A 19,247-nucleotide genomic window follows, 5' to 3' on the forward strand; every position below is an offset into this window, starting at 1 on the left:
TTACAATAAAATTACAATAATTGCAGTTATACCTCAACTTATGGTAATTAGTTCCAAGACATGAAATCCTAACTAAAAAAATGACATAACACAAGAATTTTTAAAACTTTATCAGCTTATATGTTTTAATAAATGGTTTGTACATATTTTCACATGTATTTTATTTAATTTTCTATTTCACTATTAGTTTTTAGGATCTTTTTTTAAAATTTACACTTTTATATAAGGTTGCCGAGACTGATGTAAAAGTCAGATAACTTGATTGAAGTTGAGGGGTATATTTTTTTTTATTAATTTCTTTAAAAAAAAACCCAAAAATAATGTGAAGTCAAAAGAGACTTAACTTGAAATTATCTAAGTTGAGGTAAGCCTGTATTTATAATAATATAATTATAAAATAATGATAATTACTCCTTTTATTGACCATAAGGGTCCAAGATGTTGGAGACGTACAAAGAGGAAATCCAAATGAAAACAGAAAACAAGAAACAATAGCAGAATTACACATAAACAAGTGAGATCAAACAAATAATAAACACATCAATAAATAAATAATACAGAACAAAATAAGAACAAATAATGATCTTCATGAAGGAAGGGTGAGGCAACCCTCATGCAACCCAGGATTACACTAACACATCAAAAGGTAATTTCTCCGTTCTTGCCACCAGCCTATTGCTGAGCAGTATCCAATGCTGCCACTTTCACCCATTTTTGATAAAATTTACAAGAGACCAACACCTCCCCTCACCTTCATTTTTAAATGATACTTGAAGAAGTAGATGGGGGGGGTGATTTGAGGACAGCATTTTCCGAGATAATATACTATCTTCCAACTTTTCAACTGCATCCACAAGACAGTGGAAGCCTACCCATTGCTATCCTTGCCAAAAAAAGAGATGGTGAAATGGTCTTTCTACAAGACTTGATTGATAGCCAGTGTCATTCCCATACACGGTAACAACTGTTCAACATAAACCCCACAAATCAACAATGCATGAACACTGAACATGTGACATAGTTTCATTACTTTCCACACATCTCAGACAAGTGTGGTTCATTGCAGCTCCAACATGGTTATGCCTGTAGAATATATCCCAAACAAGCAAGGCCCTAGTAGCACAGTTAGATGAAAGATGTTAAAGTCCTCCAGAAAAGAATACTTCCTAGTCAATAACCAGAATCATTCTCAAGCTACAGTCACTCATACTCTAGACTTACCCTCTTTAAAATGTGAGAAATGATTCTTTAGCAGTCCAGCTAGTAGAAAGCAGTCACAAACATTCCAAATGCTAAATGCTCAACTTTGGTATGTGCTTGAACCTATGACTGACACTTTATCAAAAGAGATGAGTTGTGTAAAGACAAGCTGCATGAATGGCAACCACACTTGTTTAGCGGAACTTTCAATTGAAGTAGCAACCTGAGTGCTTCTTCCCAAGTTTTTGTTCACTTGGGAGGTCAAGTCCAAACCAAACCTCAGACACTTTAATTGGAGCCCTTGAACTTGTCTCAGTAGGACTTACCTCTCCAGTTGCTAAGGGTGAAACCCACCAATTTTCCTAGCTAAAGTATACTCTAATTACCTAATGATGCTCTTCCAGAATGGTGCCAACCACCTTGATTTCCCTTGTGTTTGACACCATGATGATGACATCCACATACACAGACATGACTCTCCTGTGTCCCAGTTCAAGTGGGATGCTTCTCAACATCTCCAACCTTAGACCAGTACTCAAATGACTACCATCCGTGACTTTCATATAGTGTGTGTGTGTGTGTAGTGTCTTACTTTTTAGTTAGATACACAGGAAATAGAAAACTGTACCTTATCAAAGACCTTAATGGTACTGACAGAATTTAGGTTCTGTAGCACAAAATATACACAGAACTTCATAATTGTAGACAAGTAAGAAATGACATTCTTATGACATTGTAGTGAGTATATCTTTCCCACAAGCATTATTAGAATGATAGTAGTGTCCTTTGTTAGTTCAGTGTTATATAATACAAATAAAAGAAATTAAAATGCCAAGAAGAGTTGTTGTCACATCAAGAATAAAGCTTCAGAGATATAAAGAAATAAGGCATTATGATGTTTAACCCATTCTTAACGATATCATGATAAATAAGGGAGGCCATTCAAACATGGTATTAAAACTAAAGCATAGAATTTGTTTTTTAAATCACTAAGAACTTACCAACACTGCACAATGTAATAATTATAACAATAGAGATACTTGCCTGTTTTACCATGCAGATCATTTTTGCCAACAGCATTATACTGCAGGATTCAGGGGGGAAGTGAATGTTCCTAAAATAATGAGAAAGTCTTTAGTTTCACATAACATGAAATAAAAAGGGCAGTTGGCTGTGAACAGAGCTTTGAGAAAACAGTTTCAACACAATTGGCTACATACAGACCTCCATGCTACTTGTAACATTCCCAAGGGATGGGACTCATCCTCCCTGGAAGATCCCATACAGAGTGTGCAATGGTATTTTTTCCAGGCAGTCTCCATGCATTCCTTGCTGCAGTAAACAACCTGTGTGATAGCCAAAAACACACACACACCTGAACAAGTGGCATGTAGCATAAGCAACTTCAATTTTAAATCAAACAAGCTTACATGAAACCAAATTAATTCACAAATCAATTAATAACAGGCAATCAGTACATATGAATAATGTAATCACAGTAATTTGGTCAATTTTATAAAAATGTGTGAGAAGTTTGAACAAGCATTTACCAAAATCTTCACTAAAATTCATATCTAATATTTTCATTCTTAAATGGGTTTATGAGTACCTTGTTATCCTTACTTCAATAATATAGATTATCTTATATAATGGTGTGTAAACCAAGTAAAAACCAAGACATAAACAAAATCATTATGCAAACCACAGTGTAGGGTTCATAAAACAAGAATTGTCTTGAAAACTAAAGTTCTCCTATATAAGATGCTAAGAAATTTTTCCACATAGGTATGGTGCCTTAATTCTCCAATGTGTTAACTTGAAGAATGAAGAATTTAAATAGCTTCTCCACAGAAAGACAAATGACCAGCATTAAATATGATCTTTTCTCCCTACAAATTTGTAATCCAAGTCCTACGCAGTCTACCATTTCGCCCCTACTTAACCTTTTAGCATTCAGATTATTCTACCAAGTGTAATACTTATTTATTCACATTGTTTTGAATTTATCCTGCATTATCTTGTAGCTTTGATATTTCGATTACGTGACTATTTTTAGACTAACATAGTTGGGTAGGTGTGAGAGGTTGGATCTGGCCAGTTTGAACATAAAACAAGAAGAACATTTTGGCTGGCTATGGCCTGTTTAAATGCTAAAGGGTTAAGGCTAGAAAATTTCACTAATTCTAACAATGATGAGAAAGGAAAATGAGTAATGACAAAGAAGTACATCCGTTAAAAACCAAACTATCTACTAATGATGACGTTATACATCAAACATACAACAATCAACAAATGAAGGGGTACACACAGGAGTAAAATGTCTGATGGAACAATACTAAGGAATTTAACTGTGAAGGGTCTAAGGATAAAATTGCACTTGATTTTTAATCTCTTTGTAAACAACCAGATTGAAACTGTATTTAGTCTTACGTTTGAAAAAAAAAGGGTCATTTCGAAGTGTTTTTATTTGAATCAAAACTTTCCAACATGATCTTAAACTTTTGTTAAGTTGTCCAGCTGAATAATAAAGTTACTTTCTCATTTTACTAAATCCCTGCAAAATTCTTAGCTCCTTTTAAAATTAACTGAAAAATGTGAATTTCTGCAGAAATGTGGTCGCAAAAGAGTTAAAGTAAATAAGTATACGGAATAAGCCAATAGTTCTCAAAGTTTAAATGTTTGTAACAGTAATACATTGTCCTTCATATTGTTTCCTTTCCCTACTGTTACAGCAAGTCCCTTACAAAGACAACCCAATTCTCAACAGCCCTGTACTATGGGTTGGTGTTGCTACTGTTTAACCCCAAGATCAATCAAATGTAAAAGTATTACAAAGGTGATCATCTTGCCTTTTTCTATGCCCTGTCAGTAGGGTGTGCTTTGAAAGATACCTGACTGTTATTTCCAGCAGACTGAATGACAATATAAAGTCTATCCTATGATTCATCATCATCATCATTTAGCATCTGCTTTCCATGCTGGCATGAGTTAGATGGTTTGATTGAAACTGGTAAGCTGGAGAGCTGCATCAGGTTCCAATCTGGTTTGGCATGATTTCTACAGCTGGATACTGTTCTTAACACCAACCACTCCAAGAGTGTAGTGGGTGTTTGTTTTTTTTTTTTTAAGTGTCAGTTACATGACACCAGGACTATAAAAATGAAATGGCTTTGTGAGTATAGTATTGGACTATGAGGTCAAAGGTACTGAGTTCAAGTCTACTGGAAGCATAACGTTTGTGTATGTGAACAATATACTTAGTTCAGAGCATGTCAATTTACCTAGCTGTTGAGAATAGGTAACCAAAATCATCTTGGAATGTTACCTATCCAACTATTGAGCAGAACTTTTGATACTTTGTATAAAAGTATTATAAATTCCAAAGTGATGCATGGCATTCAAACTTTAATGCAGTTAACCAAGCACATATTTGTAAACTAAAGTAAGTGGCAATATTATGTCAGTGCAATGTGACATGTAAAAGGCATCTATACCAGTGACACATAAATGGCAGCCATGCTGGTGGCATGCAAAAGACACCTAGTACATTCTCTAAAGCGACTGGCGTTAGCATCGAGCTACAGAAACCAAATCAAAACAGGTGACTGGACCTTGGTGCAGCTCCCCAGCTTACCAGTCCCAGTCAAACCGTCTAACCCATGCCAGCATGGAAAACAGACATTAAATGAAGATGATGGTATGGAAAAATGTCATCAGATGATAAATTACTATGTGAACCTTTCTTTGAAAGAGAAAAGGCATGAACTCCCTACAGTGTAAATCAGTGTTTCTCAACCATTTTTTTTTACCTATGAACCCTTTTGACTCTACTGGACCACTATAGCTATTTGCTGTTTAAAAAAATTCTATTGTATTTTTATAATCAAATATTATTAGAAATTGTATTTAAAAATTTGTTAAAATATTTCGTGCATTGTAGAAGTATAACCAATTCATTTTTTTATATGGACCCTGCCCCAACCGAGGGTCATATGGATTCTGGTTGAGAATGACTGGTGTAAATGTAGGACATTTACATCATAAAACAAAAATGTTATGGTCCAATGGGTTGTGTAAGTTATCTAGAGATGGGAGAGGAGCAGTGTCAATGACCTTGGCAGAACTTCTTATGCTGCTGAGATAAATACGCAGTCTGAACTCTTGTAGGTCAATATCCACAGGAAAAACGTCACGCGTATGTTTGATGTACACACAAACACATGTTAAATCTAGTAACATATATGCCTAAGGCAACAGTTCTTAGCTGTAGGCAAAAATTAATTAACAACAAGATTAATATAATAAGTAATCATTACATTAAAGAGAAAATATTATGTGAGATTTTACAGATTTTTATCGCAATTAACCTTACAAAGGACTAGACAGATTTTCCCGTTATTAACTTCAAAATAAAATACATTATCATTTAGCATCCGTTTTCCATGCTAGCATGGGTTGGACGGTTCAACTGGGGTCTGTGAAGCTGGAAGGCTTCATCAGGCCCAGTCAGATCTGGCAGTGTTTCTACGGCTGGATGCCCTTCCTAACGCCAACCACTCCGTGAGTGTAGTGGGTGCTTTTTACATGCCACCCGCACAGGTGCCAGACAGAGCTGGCAAACGGCCACGAACAGATGGTGCTTTTACGTGTCACCGGCACAGGGGCCAGGCGAGGCCACGAACGGATGGTGCTTTTACGTGTCACCGGCACGGGGGCCAGGCGAGGCTGGCAACGGACATACATGATATAAAAAATATAAAGGAGTAAATGTAAGACGTTATATAAATTTAATGATATGGTTAGAAGTTTATTTTGAATCCTATGGAATGGTGTTGTGATCCTCTTAGAACAATATGGTATATTGTCTCCTGTGTGAATATGCATAATTCCTATCATTAAAACATTGTCATTCTGCTTTTGTTCCTATAAATCTAATTACTTTCATGATTTTAGTGCCTCACTTGGTTTTGATAGACAACTTAGCTCATCTAATTAACCTAATTTTCTACCGAGGAACTGATAAATCTAAACACTTGTTAGCATTATTTTTCCTCATTCCAATTAATAAAAGGAAAGAGGCCTCTACATAGTCACTCAACCTGCTAAAAATTGCAACCAAATCTCTCACCATTGTCTTTAAAAATTAAGGTGCGTGGCTTAGTGGTTAGGGCATTCGGCTCACAATCATGAGGTCATGAGTTCAATTCCTGGTGACGCATTGTGTCCTTGAGCAAGATGCTTTATTTCACTTTACTCCCATCCACTCAACTGGCAAAAATGAGTAGTACCTATATTTCAAAAGGGCCAGCCTTGTCACATTCTGTGTCACACTGAAGTTCACAGTGAACTATGTTAAGGGTATGCGTGTCTGTGGAGTGCTCAGCCACTTGCACATTAATTTCACAAGCAAGCTGTTCCGTTGATCGGATCAACTGGAACCCTTGTTGTTGTAACTGACAGTGTGCCAGTTATACTGAATAATGTACTCCTGTACATACACTCTGAAATCAAGATGAGTTAGTCACAACTGGAACAATTTCGATCACAGGCCCGATCAGCCCTAGGGCTAACCTGAGCAAAACAACAAGATGTGGTTTCTTTGTTGTGTAGAAGTCTCATCTAAAAAGTTTATACTGAGGTATTCCTAAGGAATACCTCAGTACAAAATGAATTTCTATCCCAAAACACATATGGCTATCTCCATAAGCTGCAGAGAATGCAATCCACATAGGAGAGCAGCAGACAGAATTAAAATTATACGAATGGGAGAGGGCTCTCAATCTTTTGCAAGATAAATTCTCTAGTGTTGGTGGCACAATCACTTTCTCACTGATTATTATTACAAAAGTGCAACAATTCAGAAAATAACTTTCCAATTAATCATGAAGCACACCATATCAATTTGTAATACCAACTGCATTAACAGATGTGATACCTGTCATGTTATTACTAAATGTAGTTTACAATAATGTCAGGTGTGAGTACTTCTTGACTGATATCAAGAAATCTTGATGCCACCAGCATCAAATCTGTTCTTTTCAGACCCCATTCCATCAATATTAGCATAATGCTTAACACGATAAGGTTGAGATTTTAGAACATAAACAAATGGTTGTACGTCATGTTCAAGTAATGAGGGAAAGTAGTGCTTCAGTCTTGCACATCAAAGGCAAGGAACATAAATTCAAAATTTTGAGTGTGTAGCAACTCTAGCATAGATAATGTATTAAGTAATTAACAGCAACATTCCAATAATAGCTGACAATTTTAATGACCACACTGTAAAATGACTGTATGAACAGTGGTAAACATAGAAGCTACAGTTAACCCTTTTAATACAAACAGCCCAAGACTGCCCATGGATCAATGATGCAAACTTATTAATATAAAGTGAACAAAATTAAAACCTTCCATAAAAATTTGGTATTAATCTATGTTCTAAACTCCAGTTTAATAATAACAAAGTTATTTTACTAAATTCATCATTATTACCAAAATTAATTAAAACACAAACAGTGTATATTAATAGTAATTCAGTAATGAAAGGATTAATGTACAAGAAATGAAGAGATGCCAATGTTCTTGCAGCTCTGAATTAACCATTTACTGCACAAACATCAGATACCCAACTTATCAACTGATCGCTAAAAGCAGGTTTGAGATCCAGGCTGATTTTGTACTGACCAGTAAGTCAGTCTGGATGATGAGGTAAACACTAAATTTTCCTCTAATCAGAAATGTATGTCTCAGTATAAATTAGTGTTTAGCAAGTTTAAACTGGAGACAAGACACATTTTGAAGCAACGGACAAGTCAAAAAAGGAAGGTAATACAGTTCTCGAAGACCTTCCTGTTAGCTAACATTTCCAAAAAAAAATGATTGGGGATATAAACTAGAGAATTATAACAAAGGATGATTTGATATCCCTGAAGAGTAATCAAATGTATGCTACAGACTACTTCTATGAAATAGAGCAAGGTCCCCAGCTAGGCAGCAGGCAACATAGTGAAATAATAATGGCTAGGGCTATAAGAGATCATTGAAAGGTCTGCAAGGAATAGATGAAAGGGAGTAGGAATGCATGATATCAAGATATTATACAAGGTGCCAAGTCTTTCAAGCCAGGAAGAAACCTGAGGACAGGAGATTCACTTATGTTCTAATAGGAAGGATTAAATGTTTTCTAGTTACTAGGTTAACCATCAGCAAAATGCTATCTCCAATAACAAGGGTCTTATCTTTGTCAACTACTACAAAGGGAAGAGAAAAACTAGAACAGGGCAATTACAGAAGCCTCAAATTAATGGATCAAACCTAGTAAATAGCTGAGAAAGTTTTAACAAAGCTTGGAAAAAAGTGGCTAAATTCTATTAGATACCATGTTTGCTTGTATATACTTAGTGAATAACAATTATATTTTGCATTTGACAATCAAAAGAAGGTGTTTAATTAAGCTACTTAGTCTTTTGTCTGCTGAGTACTAAGGAAACTAGGTACAAGTAAATGACTTATGTGAGTGCACACATAAGTGGGGAAGTGGGGCATAATGGGTCTTTTGTCAGATTTTCATTAATTTCTACCAGCTTTAGGATGTACTGCAGATTTGGACTCTTTGTACTAGAGATATGTTCAGAGTATCTTCTTTGCCCATGTTATGTTGGATAAAGGAATTATCCTTGGAAACACTGAAATTCAAAAGTGGGGCATAATGAGTCACTTGTCAGTTTGTGGGGGTGGAGCATAATGGGTTACTTAAAATATAGCACATAAGCTTCTATAAATAGAAGAAAAGACAAATTAAAGAAGTCAAATATGTGCCAGTATCTGAAAGTGTTTTGGCAGCGTTGTTTCAGGTAACTATTGATATTTACACAGGATAAAGGGGCAGAAGGTGATTGTATTGTTATCCCAAGAGGAAACGAGAAGAGTGTGCAGCAAAAAATGCACTAACAAAGCAACTAAAGTCTAAAAATGAGAAAATGGAAGGAGGGTCACTTGCTCCAAAATGGCAGAAAACAGCTAGTGCAAAGTGTGACAATAGTGATGATAACCATCACTAGTGCAGATGATTTGGAGGAAGAGGATGCTGAGAGCTCCATCTGCAAAAGATTCTGGAACAGATACAAAGGCAGGAAGAATGAAGTTTGGCTGCTGTGTGACCTTTGTTATGATGTCTGCCCTAAGCAGATTCTACAGGGAACAGATGTTAACCAAGATTTCGTCTGCAAGAAGTAGACAGCTTTATCTGAACTGTGTGTGCCAAATGGAGGACTTTATTATGATCATTGTTCAGTAAACATGGTTGTTATTTTAAAATTTTGATGAAGATTGAGGGACATTCGGATGTCTCTCATATGATTCTTTATTGATTGTTTCCAACATTCACCCACAATTTGCCATATTTTTTATCCAAATACTACTCTGCATTTCACTCTATATGCGGATAACCCATTATGCCCCACCAAATATTGAAATTTCTGGTTTTTACTGTAGTTTAAATATAACTATGTATTTATGATGAGTATTCAAAATTGCCTCATAATCCTTCAGAAGTGATTATCAGAATCATGATGCACTTTTTGAGATTATAAATCCATATTAACTGTTACATTTTGGTTTTTATTTGACATAGCTTTCAAAATTTTGGAAAAAATTTACCCATTATGCCCCACCCCACCCTACACCCTGTAGCAAGTTTACAGTCTGCAATGAATTTAGTGAAGAATTTAGCATTCAGACTACCTTTTTCTAATTTGAGTTAATGGAAGTTGCAACATGTTAAACCAATTCTTTTAGAACTTATATAAATTAGAGAGTTAGAGAAAAATGTTCCAAACATAAGAGTTCAAATACTTAAATGGTTAATCATTAAGAGAGAAAACAATGACTAAGACATATCTAGAAAGGGGCTTTGCCTGATATGGCAAAAATAAATAGGAACACAATGGCAAGAGTATCGATAATTGATAGACTTATAAGGAATCATAACTTCAGATGTAATATGTGTACATTAGAAGTTAGTAGTAGTAGGAGCACACCCATGCAATGAAAAATCACAAACCTCTCAGACACTCCTTAAACACAGTTCTTACCTAGGTAAATTAATGAGCGCAGAGGATAAATGTAACAAAATCACACTACTTTGGGTGAGTAAAGGGAGGAGAAAAGATTATGTAGTTATTGCTTCTGTTGGCAACAAAGAATTCCTCTCTTCATGCAAAAGACACACTGCATTACAGGTAAAACATACGGTGCTGCACAACAGTGAGATATTGATATTGAGTATGGAATGATCAACACAGACTGGAGAGAATTTGAGTTTGATAGTTTGATCTATTGGAGGTTTAACCCTTTAGCATTCAGATTATCCTGTCAAATGTAATGATTATCTATTCACATTGTTTGGAATTAATCATGCATTTATCTTAGAGCTTCAACATTTTGATGATGTGACTGTTTATTTTTTAGAATAAAATTGTAAGACAGGTGTGAGAAGCTAGATCTGGCCCGTTTGGATATAAAACATTTGAACCAGATATGGCTAGTTGAAACGCTAAAGGGTTAACATTAACCTGTACAAGTTAGCTGAGAGATTAGTTACACATCAAACGTATCAGCTGACGCTTGCAGTTGATTGATTGGTTAGTAGTTGCAAAAGTATCTAACTGTAAAAAGTCACTCCAACAACAAAAACCATCCCGCTTACACAAACATGGAAAAATGGCTGTAAAATAATAATTAAAAATGTCTTGTACTTTTCTTTAGAGTTAACAGTATAAAAGACTTTGTCATACATCTATGAGTTGACACTCTACTTTACAATGACTAATGTGAAACCCATTTTATTCTATATTTCATATCCAAAGCAGAAATACTTCAATATTATTCAAAACAAATCTTTCTTATTATGAGCATGTGCTGTTAAACAATGAAAATGTTTAGATAAATATTTATGCAACAGATAAGACCCTGATCATACATAAAGAGGCTAATTAAACAGCTTAGAAAGAACTAAATCTAAAATAAGGTGGAGATAATTCCAAATTAATCACACTGTAATGATTAATTTCCAACTTAATACCCAGTGGTTAAAACTTCTAGGAAAGTTCTCTACCAAATTGATGAATAAGCCACAAAACATCTTAGAGCTGAAGCAATGCATAAATTTATAATTCCTGTCTGTTTTTTTTCATTATTGAGTAAAAGATGACTCTTGGAATCATGTACATGCTTCCTTTACAGAAAGATGAACTGAAGTGGTTCCCTGTCATAAACAACATCAAGCATAAAAATATTGTTGGGTCTGATAGAATTCCCAACAGATAGGTAAAATGGAAGCACAGATTCCTGCATCCTCTCAAAAAACATAAGAAAATAATTGCTGTAAATTCTGATTTCACAATACATATTTATATCACATAGTCATATCAGAATATGGGACAAATGTCTGTAGTGAAATATCGATTTAATAACCTGGGCCCCCTATAGTGTTTCCCTCTAATTATGTGGGTGAGCATGCGCATGTTTTTTTTAAACATATCTATTGATATACATATAATTTACACACAGTTATACTCTTTGAGAAACTAACATATGCTTTCAACTAGAAGTGAGAATAGCATTAAACTATTAAACTTGAAAATAAAGTGCTTAATGTCAAACTTGATTACTTCAATTTGTATTTCTACATTATTCAGAAATATCTGCAATACACCTGTTTAAAGATATTCTTACAAAAAAAAAATCAAGACTTTGATAATTATCATTATTAAAACTTTGGATTTAGTGTGTTTTTTAAAAAATTATACAACATAAACATTAATAAGATATACATACATATATATACATACATACATACATACGTGTGTGCATGTGTATATATATATATATAATTTAAAATTTAAAATTCTTGAAAATATTTAGTAACTTATTCTACAGTGATTTAAGAAGGGATTTTGTAAGGTGTTGCTTTCTCCAACCTATAGGATTTAAAGATCAGCACTAACAAAATTGCTCCCTACTGTTCTACAGAAAGGTGGATAAAGTGACTGAAAAAGTGCTAGGATACAAACTGATTATTTCTGGGTTGATAAGCCTCCATCCTATTGATATGAACAGTAACAACCTTTTATAATTCAATTTACATGAAACAACAAAGTGTATCTAATCTATACGAAATACACACCAAAAGGTTTACTTTAATTTTATGAGGTAATAGGTAAATATTTCGAGAAGTTTCTAGAGATGAATAAATTTAATGAGAAAAGCTGCTTTTACCTGACAATGTGGACAGCAGATATATTGATCTGGTCTTACTGTGCAATTCTGCTTTTGGGGCAATTCCAAGGTGGAAATAGAGGTAAGGCGCCTGGCCATATTTTCAGCAGTCTCCAAAGACTTGAGGCAGAACTCACAAGCCTCATATTTGTAGAATTCATTCCATAAAAACTGGGAGCATACCAAAGGAACTTCTTCAAAAATCTGGTCCCCTTTCTTGAATGCTTGGCATGCAAATAATCCTTTGCCCTGAAAAAGAAATAGGAAGACTTATTATTTCACACATGATGTTCTTGTTGTTTAACCTGAAGTCAACACTGATTGAGCCAACATATGATTAATCCTTTAACATTTAAATGTAATGTTTGTTTATTCACGTTGTTTTGAATTTATCTTGCATTATCTTGTAGCCTGGAGATTTTGAATATATGACTATATTTTTTTAGACTAACACTGTAGGGTAGGTGTGAGAGGCTGGATCTGGCCAGTTTAAACTTGAAACAGGAAGAATATTTTGGCTGGACATGGCTGGTCAAAAGCATTTCAGCCATGAATTTGTACATTTAATACATTGTCTAATGCACCCATTCTTTTAAAGATGGTAGGGTGTGATTCAAGGGAGAATTGACAGTCATTTCAAGTTAGTTAAGCAATAAAGTAGAGGGTCTTTAAGAGCCCATTCATCACCTGGTTGATATTGTAGGCAAATTCACTTCGTGAGGAGTGTTATAAGGATATGATTTTTCTTCTGTAGGACATGAAGATAAAATCTCAAAAAGGATTATGTAATTCTTCCGAACGTAATCAAATGGGAGCAAAGCCATGTGGCTTAGTTGTAAGGGGTATTCAGCTCACAATTGTATGGTCATGAGTTTGATTCCTGGTGGCATGTATCTCTTGAACAAGACACTTTATTTCATTTTGCTCCAGTCCACTCAGCTGTCAAAAATGAGTTGCATCTTTATTTCAAAGGATCTGCCTTGTAACATTCTGTGTCATGGTGAATCTCCCTAAGAACTGTTATGGGCATGCATGCCTGTGGAGTGCTCAGCTGCTTGCGCGTTAATTCCACAAGCAAGCTGTACCATTCATCAGATCATAACCAAGGGAGTATTGGTTAAGTATTACCTGAAAGTGCTCCAGGAGCTGTGGAAGGTGTTGTGAGTACTGTGGCAAAATGAGATAATACCACCAGAATGGTGCATCGCAGAAGGCATTTATGTCCCCCATCGTCAAGGAGAAGGATTCTAAGACGTTGGATCAGTTCAGGCTGATATCACTGCTAAATGTCAATGGCAAGATTTTCTTTGGTGTCATGGCGAAACAACTGACAGACTTCGTATTACTGTGAGGATTAGCATGATTTGGCAGAATGGGTAGTTTTAGATACTGAATATTAGCAGTAGTAACTGGAAAACCTAATGTTGCTGACCAGTTAAAAACAGTGCTACAAGAGACCACGAGACCAAGTGGTAGCTCTACAAGAGATTTGGCTGATATCATCAGTCAGATAATCCATATTTAGCAAGATGTGCTTGAGGAAGAATACTTCAGATCTGGTTATTCAGTTGACACTAATTGAGCTGTTCAATATTGGTTATGTTCTGGCCAGCATAAATCAGATTATGTACATCTTACAAGAAATTTCATTACATTATTCTTGTAATGAATCAGTTGCCCAACCTCATAAAAGGTTTACTGATATTCTGGCAAGTAATATTTCAGCTGACAAAACTTGCCTATATTAGGTGCACCATTTACGCTATGATGACTAACAAGAACCTTCAGCAAACACTCATCAAACTCTCCAACTGATGGATTTATAATCTTTTAATGCAGACTTAATTGTTCGCCCAATTCTACTGCACCATTAAATTTTAGTTTGTAGGTAGGACTTTTAATTTTCTTGCTATAAATTTGGTTGGACCACTCCTTTAACTGAATGAAGTTTGGTATATTGTCTAACATCACTGCCACTGGAATGCCAAATCTAGATAGGAAATAGGCATTTGCTTATGTTTTTTTAGCTGGGGCATAAAATACCTTCAAGATCAACACATTCCCAGCATCTTCATTGTATCTCCTGTTCATATGCAACTTTTCTCAAAGCTGTGATTTGTGCCACTTATCAAGTACAAGAAATAGTTTTAAATCTCATTTTAGCATAGTCATCTGACAAACTCCTTTTTCAAAAACACTGGTCTAATTCTAGCGATAAGATTCTTTAAGCTAACATAATGAGTACATATGTTAAAATGATTTTTGATGTCTTCAGCAATATAAGCTGGAATTAATTCGTCATTACCTATATCAGAATGTAAAGAGAACTGTACCATTACAAGAGCATAAATATGACTGACGATTTCAGCAGGCAAGTGAATGATTTTGAAACAATATTAATATGAGGGCCTAAGTAATTCACAGAGAGGCTCACTTAAAAACATCAAGATCTTTAATATATGATACCACTGTAGAGCAGTGGTTCCCAAAGTTTTTAGAGTCGCGACCCACTATTTATCACACCAGTTTATGACGACCCACTTAACTCTACTGAACTATCTCGATAGACAGCAGTTAATCAAAGCTAATGCGTAATTTTATAACTTTTTGCGACCCACTAAGATTCCATTCGCGACCCATCTGTGGGTCGTGACTCATAGTTTGGGAACCACTGCTGTAGAGGATTCACATTCAATATCAGAATATTTCTCTAGAGTCCTGCCAAGTGTATAATTAAGATATGCTATAGGCCTTTCATTTTGAGACCTTATTTCTGCTACAGTAAATTTAGCAACTTACTTAACTAAGTGTGAATAGTAAGACGTTTTATCTTCTTAAGACGATGGCGATGTTTATCTCAATTTAGAGATAAAGAATTTGGTTTCATGTCCAACAGATCGATCGTGCTACAACTAAATGATAAATGGACAGGAGGTTACTGAAGAAGCTGAAAAGTTGATCATATTCTTGGATAGATTGAAACATTCTTGACAAACCTGAAAACAAAGAGTTGTTGCTGATAAGGAAGCATTAATGTAATCAGGGTGTAGTATGTGTGGGTGCTTGACTGTGTTATATGACCTGTCCAAAGTGATTAATAACAGAGAGATATTCTTCTACATAGATAAAACGAAAATATTCAAAAACTTTTGCGAAAGAAGAGACTGAAGTCAAATACCACGGGACTTGAATGAGGCTGGGAATACAGTCAGAAGTTTGGAGAGCCTTAGGCACAGAAAATAAAGACAAGCTATTGGGATTTTCAGCATTTGAGTGGGGTTTCACTTGGAGTACACATAAATCATATCTGGTACCTATATAAAGAGGACCTACATCAAAATGATAGAAAATGTGCAACGAAGCGAAACAAAACTTGATTCGATATTAAGAGAATCTTTCATTTGCAGAACGACTGAGGAAACTGGTTTTACATACACCGTTGCCTATAGAAAATCAAGCGTATACAGTATATATTTTTAAGAGTATGAAAGAACCTACGACAAAGAAGCTCAAGAAATGTAAATAAAATACAAAGAGGCAACAAGTGTAACTAAACAAAAGGAAACATTCATTTTGAGAGTTGTGAATACTGAGTACGGTCTCCAGTAAAATAAGATAAACTCAAAATCAGTGACGGAGTTTGAAAGTGGGATACAACTTTCATGGTAAAAAGATATCAACCCTAAGACAAAAATCACATAACCACCGTGACCACCACCATATAACATTAATTTTTGTTATCTTTATGTTGGTGTCGCAGGCTTGAAGTCACTACATGTGGCAGTCATAACTGAGCATCGTAGGTCATTGACATTCCACAAGCAACATCGAAACGTCGCAGGCCTGAAGTCACTACATGTGGCAGTCATAACTGAGCATCGTAGGTCATTGACATTTCACAAGCAACATGGAAACGTCGCAGGCCTGAAGTCACTACATGTGGCAGTCATAACTGAGCATCGTAGGTCATTGACATTTCACAAGCAACATCGAAACGTCGCAGACCTGAAGTCACTACATGTGGCAGCCATAACTGAGCATCGTAGGTCATTGACATTTCCCAAGCAACATCGAAACGTCGCAGGCCTGAAGTCACTACATGTGGCAGTCATAACTGAGCATCGTAGGTCATTGACATTTCACAAGCAACATGGAAACGTCGCAGGCCTGAAGTCACTACATGTGGCAGTCATAACTGAGCATCGTAGGTCATTGACATTTCACAAGCAACATCGAAACGTCGCAGGCCTGAAGTCACTACATGTGGCAGCCATAACTGAGCATCGTAGGTCATTGACATTTCACAAGCAACATCGAAACGTCGCAGGCCTGAAGTCACTACATGTGGCAGTCATAACTGAGCATCGTAGGTCATTGACATTTCACAAGCAACATCGAAACGTTAATCATCTTAAATAGCCCTGACCACATGCAAGCAAGCAAAACGTATGGATCGTCACATCAGTATAATCACTATCATAGATGTAGATAAATAAGTAGAATGTATGCAGATGTTGACAAGATTCGTTTGTCAACACTCGCTAGCTACCGTATTTCATGCAGATGACGCCCCATAAGTATTTATCTTCGCCACCAATAACAGTTCGACTTAACAAGAGATGTTGGTAGAACTAATTCGAAATACGTGTAAAACAAACTGGAGCATTCATGCTAAAACTTTGATACACTAATTAACAAAGAATGACATACTGAAAGAATACTCGGCATTCTTTCGATATAACTCGACAAAATCAAAACATTTCACTTTGGGTGTTTCCGTGGAAGCATATGACAGTTCGATTCTGTTTTCTGCTTGGAAATTTGCGGAATTTACATACACACATGAAACAGGTATGAACAAATATGCAAGGCTTTTTTTTCTTCTTCAAGAGACATTGCTGGCATAATTTCGTTATATCTATACTCCACAACCCACGGAAAATACACGAAGTAAAATGTTTTTGATTTTGTCGCGTTATATCGAAAGAATGCCGAATACTCCAACTAATGAGTCCCAACACATTGAGACAACGAAAAGCCATGTTGGAAGGAATATCGATAGGAAGAAGAGATAACAATGTCACGTGGGCTAACGAGTTTGAGCCGATTGTAGAGAGGAGACGTCTGCGAGAAATTATGACTAATAACATCATATATATCATATATTATTTTTAATTATTTAGTTTTTCAGTCGCAATAAAGATTATTAAATCATCGATATCATTGTCTTCCATCAGGATAATGATTTACATTTTTTCTATCTCATTTAACCCTTCGATAACGAAACAGCTGGACACCAACCACGCTTCCACATTAAACCGTTTTTTTTTTCTTTTCATATTTATTCATCACTCTGATCCACATAAAAATAAACACATTAATTTTAAACAGAATAGTTTTATATCCAAACTAAAATTTACTGAAGTATAAATAACGCTAAATTTGCAGAGGATTGTTACATTTTCGCTTGTCTTATTAGCGCTACCACATGTGGCAAAAAGTTCCGACCACCTTACAGAACCTAATCTAATAATTTTCCCTGATTTATCCAATGTGACATCTATTGTCTTTACTTGTAGAATAATTAAAATACAATGGTCGAGTAAAAATATTAATTGGTACGTTGATACGAGCTTTTAGCGCACAAATTCCTAATTATGCTGCGAAACTTGCCGCCAAAAACAAAATCCCTTCGGATAATGCAACTGAATTGCACTGGAGGAAATGAATCAAGAAAACAAAGTGAATCGGACAGATACAAAAAAGAGAAATAAAATTGCTGACAGTGGGAATTGTTATTTTTTAACATAGTTATTCATGAATATTTAAATGTACGGACTGAAATCATGGAGATTTTCCATACTTGAATTTAAATTTTTTTTTAAATTTTGATAATTCGCGTTAGTGAAACGATTTTTTCAATCCACTGAATCATTTGTATCAATAAATAAATGTAGCATATGCTGGCAAGAGCTGACAAAGCAAAAAACCACATAAAATGCACCTAATTCTTTTTTCTTTTTTTAAAAAACCAGGTTATGATTATTGGTTAAGTGGTACCGTAAAGATCGTTTAAAGTGGTCGACATAAGACAGAGGATGTAGAGATGTTTACGTTGAAAGACGGACAATAGCAAACACTTCTAATCAAATAGGAATTAAATACAAAATACCTACCTTATCAGAGTTGACAACCTTTACTTCGACACCTTGTACTTGGTCCGTTGCCATCTTGCCGAATGTGTCGTCATTGGAAAGTCAACAAGTCTAAAACAGTAATTATCTCCCTTGCTTTCCTATCTCGTTCACTATATTTTCCGAATTAGGAAATCTAACTTACAGAATATTTTAGGAGAAAACCGTCTGTTCTTTTATGTTCTTTTTAATGGTTGTTGGTTTCCTACAAAAATACAATGCTTCTTAATTACTTTGGGGTGTTAAATTCTTTGACGTTTCAGTCTTTTTTCAAGAGCGAAGTGATGGCTTTGATTCAGAATTGAAACTGGGTCGTGGATTCTGCTCCCTGGAAGATTACCTCTCTGCAGGGAAAATATTGCTCTTTCAATTTTGTTGTTGAATATTAGAAGCATTGTTGCATTCTTCTGTTACGTCCCTTGTGTCACATTCTGTCCCATTTTCTTTTTTTTCTTTCTTTCTTTTTTTTTTTGTAAGATTCTACCATGAGTTGAGTTTTAAATCTAAATTAATAAATCAACTGTGAAAAAGTTGCCAAAGCATGCTTACTTGATGGGCTACAAAAATAGCAGCCGG

At 35.3% G+C, this 19,247-nt stretch overlaps 1 protein-coding gene across 1 annotated transcript in view; it reads right to left on the reverse strand.

Annotated features, from left to right (window-relative positions):
• Positions 1–18,804, reverse strand: part of LOC115218802 (SET and MYND domain-containing protein 5) — a 29,738-nt gene extending 10,934 nt beyond the window's left edge. The window contains exons 1-4 of the mRNA XM_029788736.2: positions 18,654–18,804; positions 12,478–12,726; positions 2,425–2,546; positions 2,245–2,314 (exon numbers count right to left, since the gene is read on the reverse strand). Coding sequence (XP_029644596.1) covers positions 2,245–2,314; positions 2,425–2,546; positions 12,478–12,726; positions 18,654–18,707 — 495 coding nt within the window. The 5' untranslated portion in view covers positions 18,708–18,804. The remainder of the gene's footprint in view (positions 1–2,244; positions 2,315–2,424; positions 2,547–12,477; positions 12,727–18,653) is intronic.
• Positions 18,805–19,247: the final 443 nt, after the last annotated feature.

The sequence above is a fragment of the Octopus sinensis genome, linkage group LG14 (assembly GCF_006345805.1).
Source record: "Octopus sinensis linkage group LG14, ASM634580v1, whole genome shotgun sequence".
Classification (NCBI taxonomy): Eukaryota; Metazoa; Mollusca; class Cephalopoda; order Octopoda; family Octopodidae; genus Octopus; species Octopus sinensis.